This window comes from Pleurodeles waltl, chromosome 11 (genome assembly GCF_031143425.1).
Source record: "Pleurodeles waltl isolate 20211129_DDA chromosome 11, aPleWal1.hap1.20221129, whole genome shotgun sequence".
NCBI classification, from domain to species: Eukaryota; Metazoa; Chordata; class Amphibia; order Caudata; family Salamandridae; genus Pleurodeles; species Pleurodeles waltl.
In genome coordinates, this window is record NC_090450.1 from 495680070 (window position 1) to 495698317 (window position 18248).

General features: G+C 42.8%; 1 protein-coding gene across 1 annotated transcript in view; it reads left to right on the top strand.

Annotated features, from left to right (window-relative positions):
- The window catches only part of EPHA4 (EPH receptor A4), a 138967-nt gene that overhangs the window by 60940 nt on the left and 59779 nt on the right, over positions 1-18248 (top strand). Inside the window, exon 5 of the mRNA XM_069213877.1 lies at positions 11563-11898. Within this exon, the coding sequence (XP_069069978.1) occupies positions 11563-11898 (336 nt within the window). The remainder of the gene's footprint in view (positions 1-11562; positions 11899-18248) is intronic.

An 18248-nucleotide genomic window follows, 5' to 3' on the forward strand; every position in this document is an offset into this window, starting at 1 on the left:
TGCCCTATCGCTCAAGGCCTCTGGCTCTAATGCTTCCTGACAGTTATCCACCTAATGAACCATAATGAAACGATGAGCATTCTGTGGTGGAAGCTGGGTAGTGGCTCGTTGCTGTTGTGCTGTTAAAAGTAGAATGCAGATTATCAGAACGCTAAGCTTTACCCTTTTCCAAGGTCAAAGGTTAAAGAGACACTTTTCAGTTAATAAAATCGTTAATCCTGTTAACTTCATACCTTTATATGGCGATTTTTTTGTGCCTGACACCGGGACAAATCCTCCCCTCCATCCTGGCAGGGCAACAATAAAAATCTGAAAGAACCGTTCCAGATAGGTTCATACCAGTCCTCACCTCTAGGGGGCTTTGGTGGAGTTATCCTCCCAAGAAAAATGTGAAAATGTTATTAAAACTTTGCATTTTACAATAATTGTTCACAAATAACTTGGCAATAGTGGCATGGATTTCATAGCACTACTGAAGGAGGCCAAGGGAACAATTAATATGGAGTCCCCCTCAGGGACAAGGAATACTGTTCCTCGATAACAGTGAATGATGCATGTGCATTTGTGAAAATTGTGTGCCCAGTTCGAAATAATGGTAAAAGTGCAGACAAAAACACATTTGTACGATTGTAGTTCAATGTGGATACATTGTTACCCACAGGAAAGGACAGGCTCTTCATAATACATCTTTGTACTAACTAGCATCAGACAGTCACCATCTCACTTCTGTAAAATCCACGGAATTCTTCCAGTGGTCATCTGTATTGTCCTGTACCTTGCACTGTTATCCTGCCGTTAAAGTATGCCACTTCATGTTTTTCATCCTGCCCTTTCCAAGGATATTTTCAGTCGTGTCAGGACGGATGGACAACATAAAGGTTGCACAGACAGCACCACTAGACAGTTACTAGAGGCTCATACAGGAGTGTTACCACTTAGGTAGGTCCTCAACTTAATGGATTGTATCTCAGATAGCCTGGGTTATAATGCCATAAAGGCTTTGTCATTACGGATGATGAAAATACTCACATTTTATTTTTAAATACAAGCTAATCAGTTTTTATCAAAATACTCAATGAGCCAAAAACTTGTAATTTTTAAGAAAATAAACAGTTTAGTCCTGAAATACCACCATTTCATTTTTTTTTTTAGAATGTACCCGCCGTTTGTCATTTTTATCAAATACTGACATTTTGATCTTGGCATTATATGCATATATATATTGCCACCATACACTAAATAAGCCAAACATATGCCGGGGGTGTCCTCAGTTATTTCAGGAGTGCCACAAGATGCCAAGGGTTGACAGGGAGCACTTTGAATATGCCCAAATAAATGTTACTCCTGAGAGACAGAGTAGAGAAGAATTCTGCAGAGTTTCTCAAACATTAGGAGAACATAACCGCAGGTAACCAGTGTGGATCCAGGAGCGTTGATTATCACAATTTCAAAATCAGAAATGTGGGTATACATAGTGCAATTGTAGCATGCGCTGGCCCTCCTGGGCCTATGGTTGGACAGTTGACTCAGTGTATTGCATGAGGGTATACATGCTTCACTGCGAGTCTAGTGGAACAGAGCATAAATTCAGAGAGGACTTTGGTGTGTTCTCCTTAGCTTTGATGGGGGTAGAGCAGAGTGCTCCATATTCACCATCACTCTGCAGAAAGCAATAGAAACTGAGAACTACAAATGTGTAATGACTCCTTACATGGTAGGGTAGAGATCTGTGTTTGTATGCTCCAAGTGGCTTTGCAAAGTGTAGTAACACTTTACTCTAGGTTCATTATAGCTTCTGGAGGTCAAAGCAGAGTTGTCTAAACTCCCACTGACCCAAGGGATATGATGTAATTCCACAGTCATCATACTTATTCGTGGTCATGAATGACCAAATGGAGCCAAAGTGCTGGAGTTGTCTGCAGTACATCAGTCCTCTGAATCTTGACAGCGCATGTGTTGTTACTGTTACTCTTTTTCACAACTTAATTTCCTTTGCTTTTAAAAAGGGTCAGGCATGAGTGGTACTGCCTCGTGGCAGGAGTGGGGGAAAGAAACATGTAATTGAATTCGGAAAGGCCAGGGACGGACAACTGGGGAGTGATTGTAAGGAAACTAGATCAAAGTTGGAGACTAAACAGGAGGTCTGCGTAGTTAGAGTGGACTGTATTTAATGCTTCTGCCTGTTGGTCACTTTCCGTTCTCAGATTCCTGGTTTGCCTTTCTTTGCCGTTGCTCAGTATTTAGTACTAGGCCTTTTTCTTCCGAGAGATATTCCACACGCCCTCCAGTAACAAGGCAAAGGTACCAGATAAAAGTTACAGCTTTTATGTATGTTTTGAGAACTGGAAACGTCCGCTGGGCTGTAAATATGATTCCATGCTTTGCCAGTTGTAGTAAAATTCTTAAAGCTCTGAGCGCCAACAGTCACACCGAGTGCAGCAGTAATGAGCCTCATTAGAGGGCGCTTTGTAGACACCAAGAGCTGTGCATTGACAGACGACTATGTAAATATTATTTCCCCAATTCGAACTGGTAACAGTTGGCTACTGGCTGTGGAAGGGGGGGTTAAAATGAGAAGGATGCTTGTCTTTTTTTAGAACATGGGCCTTCTAAGTCCACAGAAGTTCGAGGCCTCCTGGGGCTGCAGGGATCAAGGAGAGGCAATTAGTGACCCGATGATAGAAGTCTTCAGTATCGAAAAATGGAAAGTTCGATAGGACTGAGAAAGTACAGACTGAGGTAGAGTCATTCAGTGAGCGCCAGCCCAGAGTATTACCGCGTAACATACTGCGGAGGTCGAGACGACAGAAAGTACAGCATTAGCAGTTGTTACTGTCCAGTTAACCTGCACAGAAGGTTGCAGTTAAGCTCTCATTACGAGCGCTACGAAATTCCTGATCAGGTAATTTTGTTCTGACAGGGATCAGTAATTTTGGGATGCAGAATTTCTTAACAAATCTGAATGATCACTTCAGAATGTGGAATTACTGGGGAAACCGGTGTTCCCACGCCGATTTCCACAAGAAGGTCCCCATTATTAGGCCTGTTTCATGGACGAATGTGGCTATGAGTATATCTTTTAAACACCCTAAGGTATTACCGCACTCGGTGATGCTGCATCATTCAAAAGCCCCAAATTGACTGGTAACTCATGTTACTGGCCGAACAATGAATTGCTCTTAACTTGGAACGAAGAGTGCAGTCTCTTCCAAGTCAGGCACGGAGGGAAAGGGAAGGAACAGATGACTAGCATTTCAAGTGGCTGCTGCATTTACCGGGACTGTTGATTTTGGAACTGACACTTGTAAAAATACATCAGCTACGATGATAAACGACCTCGATTGGACACACAAGCGATCCAGCCTGGGATATGCTAGGACTTATGTAAACCTGCCTGTGGCCGGGCCGCTGAACGAAAGCAATTAGTGGCGTCAGCAGCGCACACAACTGTCAGGGGAAAGCGCGGGCTTTATTTCCGAGTCAAAACCGTCCACATCCCCGGTGCGTACACTGCTGCTGACCCGTCTTCCAGCCGGGGAGAGATTAGCGCGAGGGCTCCTCTGCTTCACACGTGAAGCCCTATTGACAGGTCCGGAGATGTACATGATTAATGAAGCATCCGGGCCCGCAGGGTCACGGCCCGCCGTCCCGCACCACCGAGGACCTGGATGCGCACATCACCCGCGCGCTGAGGTGGCGGCGCATCAACCGCAGGCCGCCATTTTATGGCTGCGAGAGTTGCATGTGGAAGGCTGCGCACCTCACTTTACCTGGGGTTATATTTGAGCCCGTCATGTTGTGGCATGTCATGAGAAGTATGCATGAGCAGGCTGGGACTGTGCGGCAGAATGGAACCCATGCAGTTAGGTGTGTTTGGCATTATACCACAATATACCCGTCAACTCACCCTCATTTTACGGGTGCCACGCGCTTTCGGTGATACCCTCCCTAAAAATAATGTGCCTCCTTATGTATTACAGTACGGCTGCCCGCTTTTCAAACCTGCATCACTGGTCATTGTTTTTACCTCTATTCACAGTAACGGGATTACCCTCTTAAACACTTGGCCTCAGCCTCACTCGAGAGCCAAGAGGTGGACAGCTACGATACGCCATTTGGTAAATGTGATTAGAGCCAGTGGTACTGTTGATGAGGGAATTTCTATTGATATGCTATTAGTAGTATGTTGCCACATACATATATAATTTGCTTTTTAACAAAACTATTTTAGCATTTTATACATTGCATTTAAGTGTTAGCGCTCTGCAAAGTGCATCAGTGCGACTGGCAGCGCAGATGTTGTCTCTCAAAAAACATTAGAAAACGGTGCTGAGTTTTGTTCATTCCTAGAAAAAGGACCCACTGGACTAATGCACCGGGTTATGTGTTTTGGACAATTGATGTAAAACGTTAATCTTTCTAAGGATGATAAATGATCCTTATAGGACACTGTAGCTATAAAACTTACTGTTTTGAATCCTGTACATGGTACAATATGGTGGCATAAAGATTTATGTTTCTAAAAACTAATATTAATCTTAAACAGGGCAAAGCAGAAGGAGCCTTGGCCTACCTTTTGTACTGCCTTTGTCAGTCTGAAAAAAGCAAGTTGTGCTGAAAGTAAATCAGTCTCCCTTTTCAAGCCCAATATACTTTAAATTCATGGAAATTTCCCAACGTATATTAACAATAGATACCAAAAACCTCTATCTCGTCAAATGCATTGCTCACTGAGAGTGTGAGACACATTTTTAGCAAAGGTAAATGACATGAGTGAGCTAGTAACCCTTCTGTGTGGTCTCCTAGAAATTCATTTCCAAAACGTGCAGTGTCTGAGTTTCTGCTTACACCAGTTTACCTCTTATAAAAGTGAACATTCACATTGAAATCTAAGTGTAGCCTTTTTGTTGTCAGAACTTTGCAGACGAAATTCAGCCTTGAGCGAAAAAGTTGGCTTCTGCAATTCTTGCCAAGACCACCAGGCTGCTGGTGTATGAGGCAGGCTTCACCAGAGCCTGAGTTTACTCTATTAATACAGAGTGGGTGTGGTGGTCCACCCACCCCCTGATCCCAAGAAACGGGAGTGACTCAGCTGTCTGACATATCAGATTCTGCAAAAGAAGAAGCTTCTCTGCTCAGCTGAAACCAAGAACGGGAGTACCAGCTGGCAATTTTCCTATTCTCTCTCTACACTTGAATTGTTCTCTATGCTTCATTTATAAAAACTAATGTGATGGAAAGGTCATTGGTACCTTGATCCTCCCTGCATTTGAGAACCCTTTAGGTCTGACATGAGACTGTCGAAAAAAAAAAATATAGTTAGTAAGTCAAAGACATCGAAGTGGAAGAAAATAAAAAGGAGTGTGACCCAAGAACAAGGAGCAGTTAGGGAACGTGTAGCAGTCAAGGGACTTTAAAGATCTGATGTCATTTTAAATGGAGTTGCACAATGCAAAACCTAATGTACTTCAGGAAACTTGCATGGTTAGTATTGTGAGCTGAAATAGGAATGGACAATTACAAGAACAAACCAAACAAGGACATATCTCTGAAGGCACCATTAATTTTAAGTTAGTGTGCAGAAGTTCTCAGTGCAAAAGCAACCTCTATTAACAAGCCTCTCAATTCATTGTACTTTCAGCGCAGAATTCAACCACATTTGCGCTGGAACCCATGCATGCAAACACCCTGTGGCAAACGTTAATGAATGTCACTTATTCGCTACAGGACCTGTCTGGCCTACCCACCTTCGGCCTCAGAGACCTTGCACAGTTTCCAGGTCACCTTTACTTTCTCTGTACTACGACCTGCTGTTTGTCTGTCCCTGGAGTTCTTGAATTCAGTTTATGTGGTCATGGCTTCTGCATAGAGGCAGGTCCACACACAAATTACATACAGTCAAGCAAAACAAACACTTTTCAAGACGTTTTTCTAGCAATGTTTGTTCATGGTCCTCTGCGCTTATAAATCCTGACACCTGCATTGTAATTTAATTTACTGTGCTTGGACCCGGAAGGCACATCACTGGGGCTTCTGCATCCATCATCGCCCCCTTTTTAGCTCACCCCAGTCAGGCCCAAGCTGCGAGATCGATCCTCACAATGGAGGTAGTAAGGGTGGCTGACACTGAGAAAGGTTACTGTTGACATGTATGAGATTTTCTGAAGTCTGTTGAGGTGCACTGGCAGGTTTATTCATTGTTTTACAGCTGCAAACTGTGTGCTGTCTCAGACTCTGAGATAAAATAATGAATTAAAAATATCCTGACTAAGTGATGCAGCAACGGCAGGAAAAACACGTTTTGCAATCAAGTGATTAAGGAAGATGGTGTGAGCCAGTGACTAAGGCGTCTGGTGCGAGTGGAGAATTCCAACTTCATATCCTGATTCCTACTGTGTGATCTGGGACAGATTATTTGAGATCCTCAGCTTAGTCACTTACTTTGAAATCTTATCCTTTGTAAAAACGATTTTTCTGTCACAGTAAGTTCGAAGTGTGCCAATCAGTGTGGGGGTCACTCTCCAGCTGCTGGACATAGCGTTAGGTGCCCGCGCTCCACCAGAGAGTCTTAGCAACTTTTCTAGTCCAGCCCGAGAGAATAACATCACTGATTCGTTTAGTACTAGAATTAGTTATTAAAGAGATAGCATTGATTTGAATGCTTGCTGGTTTGTGTATATGTGTGTATATATATATATATATATATATATATATATATATATATATATATATATATATATATATATGTATATGTTGGCTGCAGTACTTGGTATGTGTTTGTGCATAGTTATAGACATGCATTACACTTGCCGGTATGACTGTATCAGACACCAGGTCCTGCTTACAGATCGCAACAAACCATAAGTGCTATAGAACATAAAATTCAGTGTCTCCGCTGTTAGTCGTGTGTGCTGCCTGGCAGGGAAGCTGTCTATAACTACCTTACCCAATGCCATTGTGTCAACCCACTACAGGGTGCAACGTATAGGCCCACAGCAGTGTGATAGGCCCTTTCACCTTCTTGTCAGCCTATAGGGAAGCGGTTTGAAACTCAGTGGCTCTGCTCAGTACCATTGAACTATTTGTTAACAGTGTTGTGCACCTGCAGAACAGAAAGTGGTTTAATAAATGGGTAAAAAACTGGTACACTGACATGGTGCTAACTTTGCTATGGAACAAATGAGCACTGTAATGTCACTGGAGGTGCGGAATGGGATGTGATCATTCATAGAAGTATGCCGAGTGGCAGAAGTGTTCTTGCTTATATTAATATTAGTGTTACTAATTTTATTAAGATACCGAAGGTAAGAGTATGAAAAATCGTGATTTTTTTCCTGTAAAATTTTACTAAAATTGCTAGTACCTAGAATTACATTTTTGCACATGGGCATACCTCACTTAAAAAAGTCCTGCAATGCCAGCAGGGGGCTTATTAGAGCAGAAAATGTATATGTTGCGTTCTGCTCGAAGCAGCCTTATGCATAAAATGACATGAAATGTCAAAGTGCAAAATTTTGCATGATAATATCTTAAATCTGGTGAGTGTTATTTAAGTATTAAAGTTTATTATGAGTATGTTTATAATCCATACTTATGATAGCAATTGTGGCTTACAACAGGATAATGAATACAAACACTAGTTGATTATAATAATATGAGTAAACCAAAATCAAAACGAAAGTGATAAAACGTGTAGCAAGTTAAAGTGAGAAAGGAAATTCTAACTAGGGAAAGAGAAAGGGAAGATTAGAAGGAGAATTAGTAATAATAGTGTTATAGGGAAAGAGAAAAAAAAATTGGAACAGTAAAGTTAAGGATTGAGATATATGCATAGGAAGAAATAGTGCACATCTTAGAAAAAGATAAAAAATGTAAGCTGCAAAAACAAACAGTATATCAAAGAATAAAAACTCATAAAATGTTATTAAAACAATACCAACAATATAATATAATTGGTAAAAGTTATAAATATGAAAAGTGAGTATTATTTAATTATTGCACGTCTTATGAAAATGTCATAGCAAGGATGGAGTATTTTAGTTCGAATCCAGGTCAAGGGGTGAGCTGATGCTTTTTGTGCACTGAGCTGATGTTCCCTTCTCAGAACTGAAGAAAACCCATCCTGCCGCCAATGGATCTTTTATGTTTCTGAAACTTTCACCTCCAATTATATTGTTCGCCACACCTTCTAATAACAAACTCCCTTGATCTAGAGTTGAGGTGAGTTTGTCTCAGCCCAAGCTTGTATAACTGGCCAGCACTGGTAAATAGCAATTGAATGTACCATGAATAGTCTCGTCTCCCTTCTACACCCAGCCAGGAATGCACATGAAACGATCTGACTAAGCAGACAAGGAACATGGGCAGCAGCTCTTGAACAGGACTGCTTCTCAGCGTGAGAATTAGCACAAATCAGAATTTAGTGTTGCATGATGGGATGGGCGGGTTCGCAAGGCTGGTCTTCAGTTTGGTGTGGGTTGATTGAAGCTTGTGTGAAATTTTCACTCAAGGGTATAGTATACCTCACATTAAAAGTCATACATATCAGCAGGGAATTTTGCAGAGCCGAAAATATCTCTCATCGCTGTTCACATTTACTGCCATTTAGCGCAGTTTTGACGTGAAACATGGTGGGAATTGTACCTGTCCTTTCTCATGCAGAGCCAGATCTACTAAAGGAGAATGACCTGTTGTGGTGTTTTGAGAAACCCTAACACCACATGAAACAGACTCAAAAAAGGAGTAGGTGGAAACTTTCTTAAAGTTCTTTCTTAAAGTTCCCACGTGAAACTTTCTTAAAGTTCCTAGGCATAAAATGCGTAATTATAGCAAAATGTCACATTGAACGTGCCTTTACACATGGATGATTTTACTTATTTTGAAATTTGCACCGGAGAGTGTACATCAAGTACAAATCTCATGTGAGACAGTGCTGAGTCGCCTTTCCTCTCTAGTCTAACACTAAAATGAATTTCTAGAGCAAGGGCTACAGTGACATCGTGTTTTTTTACCATTTGCACAACGCAGTCCTGATTAATTTCATGCAACACAGTGTGGAGTTTAGTACATTTGGGCCTGTGTTGTTTTATTTTATGTGTAGAGGCGTCTGGTAGAGAATACAGTTCCCTCGATACAGGTTTTCATTTTAGGGTGAAAAAATACGTACCAGTCAATAATAGAAAGATCTCTGAATATGTGCCCCTCGAGCTAGGATGTTATGCTTATGCAGCAGTTGTAGCTTTCTGTTTGCGTCAAAATAAAGTATCAGTATTGTGAATAATATATATGGACATAAATGTATATTTTTTGCTTTTGGGTTGCAAGGGCAGGAGTTACATCAATTTGAGGGTCCGCGAATAAAAATACTCACTTCTCCTCTCGTGACATTTGTTGTATAAAATTAATATTTTTATTTGGCACAATTTTTATCTGGACAAAGGTTCTTATTTATCAGCCCACCGTGAAGTGAAAGTTTTCGAGAAATAGTTCTGTCTAGGTGGAGTATTAATGGGATGGGCGTCTTCCTTAAACACCAGCTCAGTGTGGCCATCCACGGACAATGGACCACAACCCCTCTCCCAATCCCCTTCCATCTATCTTTTAGTCTCCTCTTCCGGGGTTTGCTCGATCAGCCCCGTTCATCGCGGGGGATGGAAGAGTTGTCACTTTTACATAATTAAAGTAGACATGAATATGCCAAGTGTGGTGTTGCCCTCTCCTCCCTGGGCTCCCTGCCTCCAGGAAAGGAAGTTGCTTTGCCCCTGCCTGGCTGCGGGATGGCCACTTGGCATGGGCCCCGGAACCCTCATCCCTTACATACGGGGGTGGGGGGGGGGGAGGACGGCCGCGGATCATCTCGCTGACCCGCCGGCATCTGCTCCCTGCCTAGTTTTCCACTCGGCTGCTTCCCTGTGTGGACACTGCCACGCTCGTCCCACATACTGATTAGTGGCTTAGCTTCCAGGGTCCTTGATTCACTGCCGCACTTTTTTTTCCCACGTGAAACGAGGGACGAAACCATTAAATTGTTACTAAATAAACCCAAGAAACTTTAGACTAACTCAAACCTTCATTCTGGAATGTGCGGAAAAGAAAATAATGTCAAGAAATGCTGCCAGCAAGGGAACTACATTTCATGTAACATGGGAACTCCGCGGCTCGCGTTTTGCAGGAAATTCAAGAAAGATTGTGTGCTTTCTGCAATTTCTAGCAGGGCTCACCTTTTCACCCAACCGGTGAAATAATAGGAAACAAATAATGTGATTGTAGGTTTTTATGTGTTTAGCTGAAAGTGAACCAACCCCAGTGATGAACATTTGATGCTCTGTGCATCAGGGCCTCTAGTACTATGCACATAGTAAGTATCAAATTATGTGGCACGTTGATAGAATACGAAGCAAGAAAAAGCAAATTATGCAGCATAATGTGACACATTTGTGGCAGTATTATTTCGCCTTTTGTTTCATCCCTACACGCATTTCATCCTCCCCAAGAAAAAGTATAACCTGAATAGTACCAGTTTGACATCGAGAACAGCCTTTGCCTATGATTTGCCTCAGCAGGGCACCACTTGCAGAGTTTCTCCCAGTAGCTTTTGATCCATTGGCATTGAAATCTGCAAGTTATGCAGCAGAATATGTATTATGTGGCAAGTTCAATACATCTACAGTTATGCGGAAATACATCTGAATGGCATAATCCGAGTAGTCCCACTGTGTTCTCTGTTACACTGCGGATGTTCTTAGATGCCAATATCACTGCTCAGTCACAGTGAAATACTGGAGTCCTTATGTCTTTTTAATGAAAGGCATCTGCGAATGGAGTTCATGCCGATGCTGACCTTGCAGTTTGCTTATTAATAACGCCCTCAATTTCCGGCAAAATTTGCAGACATATTAAACAAGGGCATGATTTAGTATTTGCCCTCTGTTCAATTGGATTCCGCAGTTTTAAAATGTGTTTTTCTTTTTGAAAATAACCGTCGGGCACATATGAGCCAGAATCCGTTTATGTTTTACCACCTGTATCAAAAATTTAGAAACCATTTAAGCGAGACGCCCTAAACTTGGTATACAGAATATCTAGCTAACAAATAACTTAGCGTCTAGGAAGTTTTAATATTTTTCTGTCATTAAGAACGCAACTTGTGCGTACAGTATTAAAACTAAATTTGTGAACTTTCCTGAAAGCCAAGTATAGGCTGCCATGTGAATGTTTAGCTAAAGCATTGCCCATAAAACTTTTGCAAGACTTATTGAGGTTTTTATATAAGTTTAACTGGAGCCAGAGCAAATTATAGTTTACGATCAAGGTGGAAACGGTTCAGGTATATTCTTAATGAAGGGCCTGGGTACATTGTAAAATATATGGTAGGTGGGAGGAGTGCTACTTACTCAGGGTGCTTGGCAATATAGAATTACTGCTGTCTGCCGTGTGCCTACAGCTGGCAGATTTTTGTTATAAGTGTATGTTGTTTTAAATATGTATGCTGTGTGCTTCCATTCTTAACACACCTGTATTGACAACATTTTCCTATTGGTGGAATTCTGTGTTTTTTTTAAGGACCCCCATCCTCGCCACTGAATCTGATTTCCAATGTCAACGAGACTTCTGTGAACCTGGAGTGGAGCACTCCCCAAAATACAGGGGGCCGTCATGACATCTCGTACAATGTGGTGTGCAAGAGGTGTGGGGCCGACCTGAGCCATTGCCGTCCTTGCGGCAGTGGTGTGCACTACACTCCTCAACAGAGCAGCCTCGCAAGCACCAAGGTGTCCATCACTGACCTCCAGGCCCATACCAACTACACATTCGAGATCTGGGCGGTGAATGGTGTGTCCAAGCAGAATCCTAGTAAGGAGCAGGCGGTCTCCGTCACAGTCACCACCAATCAAGCAGGTAAGAATTCTCCCCACACTTATCTCTTCATTCTCGTAAGCACTATGGGGCTGTAGTTATAGTACCTGTCATGTGTGCCGTAGTGTAAAGTTTACTAAATGTTCATCAGCTTTATTTGAAATAAATGCTTATAGTCACTCAGAGAGGTGATGGCAAAACTGCTGGTGTGGGAAAACTGTATGTACCAAATTGGTGGCATGCAAGAATAACAAGGTCCATGATTAAGGTCCTTTACGAAGAAACTTCACCATCCTGCTCAGTTAAGAAGATCATAAAAGCAGTTTAGTAAAATAAAATATAAAATAAAAGCAGGCTGGCATACACGCAGTATATGAATCAAGTTCAAGGTGCCTATGACATTGTCTTCTGTCAGAGAAGAATTAAAGGCAACAGTTCTTGTGCCCAAACTCACACATTATGAATTAGGCACTTGGGCAAAAGATGGGACCTATTGACTTTGTAGGGCTATTGAGTTAGTAGGACCTCAGTAGGGGAGAGGTTAGCACCTTCAAAACAAATGCTGTCTTTAAAACACAATGTTGCATGTTGACCCTTGCATTCTTAACCTCCCTATGCAGCCTCCAGTGAGGCCTTGATATTGATCTGTCCTGGGTTTATCAAGGCAGAATTTACTTGGGTAGGAATTTGTCCGTTATGCCTAAGTGATTCAGAAGGGTTGTATCTCACATTATCGCTTTCCACAGTATCAACCTACACATATAACCAGGGTGTCCACTCCCAAAATATCATCAAGGGTAAGTGTAGCTATATTAACTATATTCACTCCTGTCTGTGTCACCCTATTTCGAGGTCAAGAAAAAGTTCCCAGAAGATGTAAAGGTCGATGTTTTGACCGCAATAAGGCGCACAGTACCATCAGAAGCCTCTTGGCTAGAATGGGAGAATGCTTATTTCTCCCAGGAGAAGGACTTTGGTGGAGCAAATCCTGGTGGTGGAGTAAATCCCTGGGATCACAGATAAATAAATCATGGACTCCTGTGATCAGTACTGGGAGCACAAATCATCCTTGGTTGATTTGGGCGACCCGCGTCATGCAGCTAATGTATTTCACTTCTAAACCTATATTCACTCTTAAAAATAGTATGAAGTGTCTTAGCAAAGTCAGCAATTCTTATATCTCACCCTCGGTAATAAGGGACCCCTACCTATTTTTCTGGATTAAGGGTTGAGCACTCACAGCTATGATTTGTCCACACAGCCGGAAACCAGAGAGCCCTTTCCTAAGCGGGATGTGAATCATGGTTTTGAGAAGCATGTTTGGGTATAACAGGCTTAGAGAATGCACTGCAGGCGATGGCCCAAGTTTACCCATCAGCTTGACTCAGGCACACTATGCACGCTTTGGATCCAAACACGGCCGTGTAATGTAGGACAGTTGATGTGGCCTGGGTGGAGACGCATCGTGTGAAAGCCTTCCGCCCTTTGATTTAAATACCAGCCTAAGTGCGGATGAATGAAACGAGTAAAGGCCTGGCAAGGTGACAAGTTTTTGAGAGGCAGCTGAAAGTGTGCATGGGTGGTGGACCTAATAATAGTGCATCTACTGAGTGAATATTCATTCAATTATGATTTCATATGCAAACCGAAAGGCTTATTTGAATACACAAATCTGAGCCTGAGCCTCTTTGCAGTCCTGTAGTTACAGTCCTTCGAGGCGAGAGCTTTGCGTCTCCAGCAGTGATCTGCTCCCAGGAAAACAACACACTTCCGAATCTGGCAAAGTATCTACCCCGGGCTAAACATAGAGAGGCAGAAATATGTGGTGTGAGAAATCCCCAAAGCAATATGTATTTGTTTGAAATTGAACTTCGCAAATATCACTTGCAATGCCTGTGTGCTAACCCATTGTGCCATCAAAGGCACGGCCATTGGCCCTTCCTGCCCTCTTAAGCTAGACTGGCACTTGCCATTTCCAACAAATGTTGTTATTTCAAGTGGGGGAAACAAAGGCCAGGTTTATTTTGGACAAACTACCTACTTTTCGAAAAGTCGAGGCCATTGTGTATAAGGGTGGTACAGCTAGGTTTCGTAGGAGGGCCCCAGGATAGAGTCCACTCAGTCCGGCTCTCTCGCGCTCGCCATAGCTGCCATTCTGGTTCTCCAGTCCACACTGGGCCGGTGAAAGTCTCCCAGAGCAGGACATCACATTGGTTTCACTGAAGAGTACAGCACATCAAATGATTATGCTATGAATGTAAGACTAGTTGGTTTGTTGAAAGATGGACTAGCCCTGACCCCCTTTTTGGTGCGAGCACACATGCCTCCATTGTACCTTTTGCTCTACTCAATACCCCCACCCTCTCATTTTACCTTTGTCTCCATCTGTCTTTCCCTCTCAAACATGAATGTGTCCCCGTCTCCCTCTCTTGCTTCCTAAGCCCCCCTCCCGGTTTAGTTGCTGTAACTCTCTCTCCTTTACCATCCTTTTGCCCTGCCTCACTCTTTCCTTGATGCGTGTCTTTTCTTCCTTTCTTTTTCTTTCCTTTCCCACTCATTCTCTCGCTGCCCATCCCTCTTCTTTCCTTTCTCTACATCTCTTCTCTCTCTTGCTGCCTCTTCCTTCCCTAATTCCCGCTTTAATGTTCATGCCACCTCCGCTCTCTTCCCGTCTCCCCTGCATCGCCTGTGCCCCGGAGCTCCCTGTCGGCCTCTCTCTGGAAGAGCTCTTCACCCTCTTCCTTTTCTTCTCTATTCCATTCCCCCTCTCCATTCTTCTGTCTGTTTCCTTCCGTCACCCTCCCCTTCTTTCTCTTCTTTCTCCCCTCTTACAACCCTTTCTCGCCCCCACCTGCTCTCTCTACCCTTCTCTGTCTCAGCCGCCCCGCTTTTTTCCATCTTTCTCGTACATCCTCCTCGCCCCATCACTCGCGCCTGTCCACCTCTCTCCAACTTCCGCTCTTTCTCTCACCCTTCCTTCTCCTCTCTTTCTTTGCACCACTCTGACCCCAGCTTCAGCAGCCATCATTATTCTGGCCTAGTTCCCCCAGCGCCTACGCTCATCCATTATACCTGGAGTAGAAAAGCCAGCGGGGAGGAGATGAGCTGCGCATTTCCTTTCTGCACCAAACTGTTCTAATGAGTCTTCGCGGCGCCTTCCAGCTGCGACGTTTGCCGAACAGAGCAGAGTCCCTGCGCCCTTATTTTCAGTTCGAAAGATCAAAATTTCGCTGCAGAGTTTTTTCGAGGTTTAAAGAGATGTTACTTAATAAATCGACCTCTTGGGGGAGAGTGCTTAGTCACGCTGCTTTATTGAGCCGAATATACAATCGTATCTTTAGGAAAGATTTAACTCAGTGGAGATCGCAGCTTTGGTTGTGACAGTTAAGATGGATATGGACTCCGTGGGCCCTCGTCTGAAAGCGCTTCTGAAAACGCCCGTCCCATGGGAACCATCTTTGAGAAACAGGGCCCTGTGTGTGCGGCGCTGAGGCAAGCAAAGGGTGTTTGTGTGTTCTCGTCAAAAGACTTCACGCGAGAGACCCGAAGAAGAAAGCCAGACAGACTTGCAAATGAAAAGATCTTTATGCCGCTTCACCCTTCTCCCCCTTTACTCTTTCAGTTTTTGTAGATCATAAGAAGTTTTTTTCCCTCCCTTAAATGTTTGCCTTTTTTTCTTAGAAAGAGGCATTACACAAGGCAGCCCGTGCAGACGTAAACAGACCTGGCTGGTGATTTGTAGGGTTGTTAACTTTCCAGACCCAAATTTGGCTTCAGTGGCCCACTGGAGCCAGTTGGATACGGAATACACCAATTAGAGCAGAATCGCTGTGTAAATAAATGAAGGTAGCGCCACCTTCCTCCATTGATAGTTGTAGTGTGCAGCTGCCAGTGGCAGAGAACAGAACCCTAACCGTCCTCTGTCCACCTTCCATCCCGATAGGCTGCCAGGTAATGTCACCCAAGAAACGTGTGCTGTCTCAGAGGCACTTCATTAACGATGACAGCCAGCAACCTTCTGCAGACAGAGTTTAAGTTGTATACACTTTTTTTAACCATTTTTGTAAGCCATATTGATTCAGGTCATTTCATTACTTGAAAAAGTTTTGGCTTGATCACCATTGGGCACGTAGATGAGCTGTATATTGTATGTGGACCATTTGTGGTCCATCACTTGTAGTATGTCTCTCAGAGAAAAGAGGCCTGATCTCAGTTGGGTGAGGTGGTTCCACTGAATGTATCTAGTCATACTGGAAAGGTGAAGTACTCAAATTCTATTTGGATGTAGAACAAACCTATTTCAGAATGTGCGGAAGCCCTTAGCATCACACATCTGGCATCATAGTATTAAATCATGCTTCACATTCTTTTTTTCAAATGCCTTATAATATGGAGCACCATTTTTTTAGGTGATTTTTAGTCAATACTGTATTTTTTATTTTTGCAATTTTACAATTTTGTCTTGTTTACTTCTTAATCCAACAATTCCAGGAAAACGTTGGCCAGTCAACTCATAAAACGTGTTACCTGTAGGAAGCAAATGTATATGTCATGTGGACTTTTATTGAAAATCTTCAAACTGATCATGAGGGTATCTGAGCATTGGCTGTTGAATGACTGGTTGGAATGATCAGAAGATTGTCAGAACAGTCTTAGTGAGTGTGCCTTGTGGCAGTGTGAGAGTCCCAATTGGCAATGCCGTGAGAAAGTGCCGTACAGCCTTCTTGCCACAGCTCCAGTGTTCTACAAAGTAAGTCTGTTTCAACCGTGGGAAAGATATTTAATAATTGAGCTAGTTTGGATTATATACATTATTAAGTATATAGAATGAAACCTTAGTTGTTATTTTTTACTTGCTAATTTTACAAGATAAATAAATAGAATTTAAATTCAGAGCACCTGCTTCTGTGGGTTCTGATTGTTGGATCTCGGCTCAGGCAAGTTGAAAACCCGGGATTGTGAGGACATCATCTGTATTCATGTTTCATCCAGTTGCATTTGATTTCATTAAATAATGGGATTGTCTTCAGCACCTTTGAATTAAATGAAAGCTTGACTTGCTAGTCAACGATGTAGCGGCTCCACTGGAAAGACTCGCCTACTCCGAGCAGAGGTGCATAGCTGGTCCCATATGCCAACAAAAGCTTTGTAACCAGTCATTGTGTAGTCCTGCACTTTTAAGTACACATTCCCACAGCGTGATGTGCCTGCCCTTCCTATTGGACATTTCAGAAACAGCTGATGTCAGATTTTATAGTTGTTTCTGATTGGCTGCGTAAGCAGGTATCCCTGTGATGGAAGTGGAAAACTGGCTTTGAAATACCAACTCAAATAAAGGAGATGCAGAAGTGCTTCTGTTTTTCTGCCCAGTATGAGTTTTTCTGCATATAAGACAGGTGATGACTTTAAACAAAAAAAAAATACTTTGGGCTGAGACAGACCGAAAACCAATCAAGTGGTAAGCTTAGCGGGTTGAACATCCCTTATGAAATCTGTGTGTAGCCTTAAGGTCACACTTTCCACTCCTCAGCGAGTCGACACTGTCTTCCATTCTTTTGAGTTAAAAAAATAGTAAAATTGAACCACGTAATTTAGTTGTGATTTAAATTTTCGAAATGGCTTCTCAATAAAATTAAATGACAGGCTGCAGATAAAAAGTCGCAGTCACTCCCAAAAATAGTCAGCCCATAAGCATGAGGGTACCTAGCCAAGATGGCCCTTCTTAATGCCGCGTTAAACTGATCCTCGAGGCTCCCTTGTTTGTTAACTGCAGGCGTCTGAGTAACAAATCTAAAGCATCTTCAGGAGAGCTGTTGTCGGTGACCTCCAACCAAATATATATCTCAGTCCACCACCTCTTCAAAAATGTGGTAGGCGGAGTGAGCTTTGACGGCTGTTTCTGAGAGGTAATTGCAGCGTTGCAGAAAAAAGGTATAAAATAACCAGCTTTCTTCCACGCGGAGGCCAACATGCCACCCACTTTGGTGAATTTGTATGCATGGTGTGTGCTCTGAGTCCAAGTCAGGGGAGATCGAAAAGCTTTTTACAGAGAAGTCAGTATATAACCAGCTTCACGGTTCAGCAGACGGCTCGTGCAATAAGCATGTCAAAGAGTGCCAAGAAGTAATCGCAGTATTTTAATAAAAGTTTGGGCGCGTTTCCTTCCCAGAAGACGTAAACAACAAGCTCTGCCAGAAATGGAAGTTATTCTGTACCGTGCATAGCAAACTGAGCTCCTAATACTCAGCATCCAACGGTTATTACTAAGGGCTGAGAGGGGCTTGCTGAGAAATGCAGATCTCAGTTTCTCTTCTGAGTTTGATTACACACTGTGAGGCCTTCTGTCTGACAGTAAAGTATTGTTTGTGATCTTCACCTGCTTTTGTATTCCA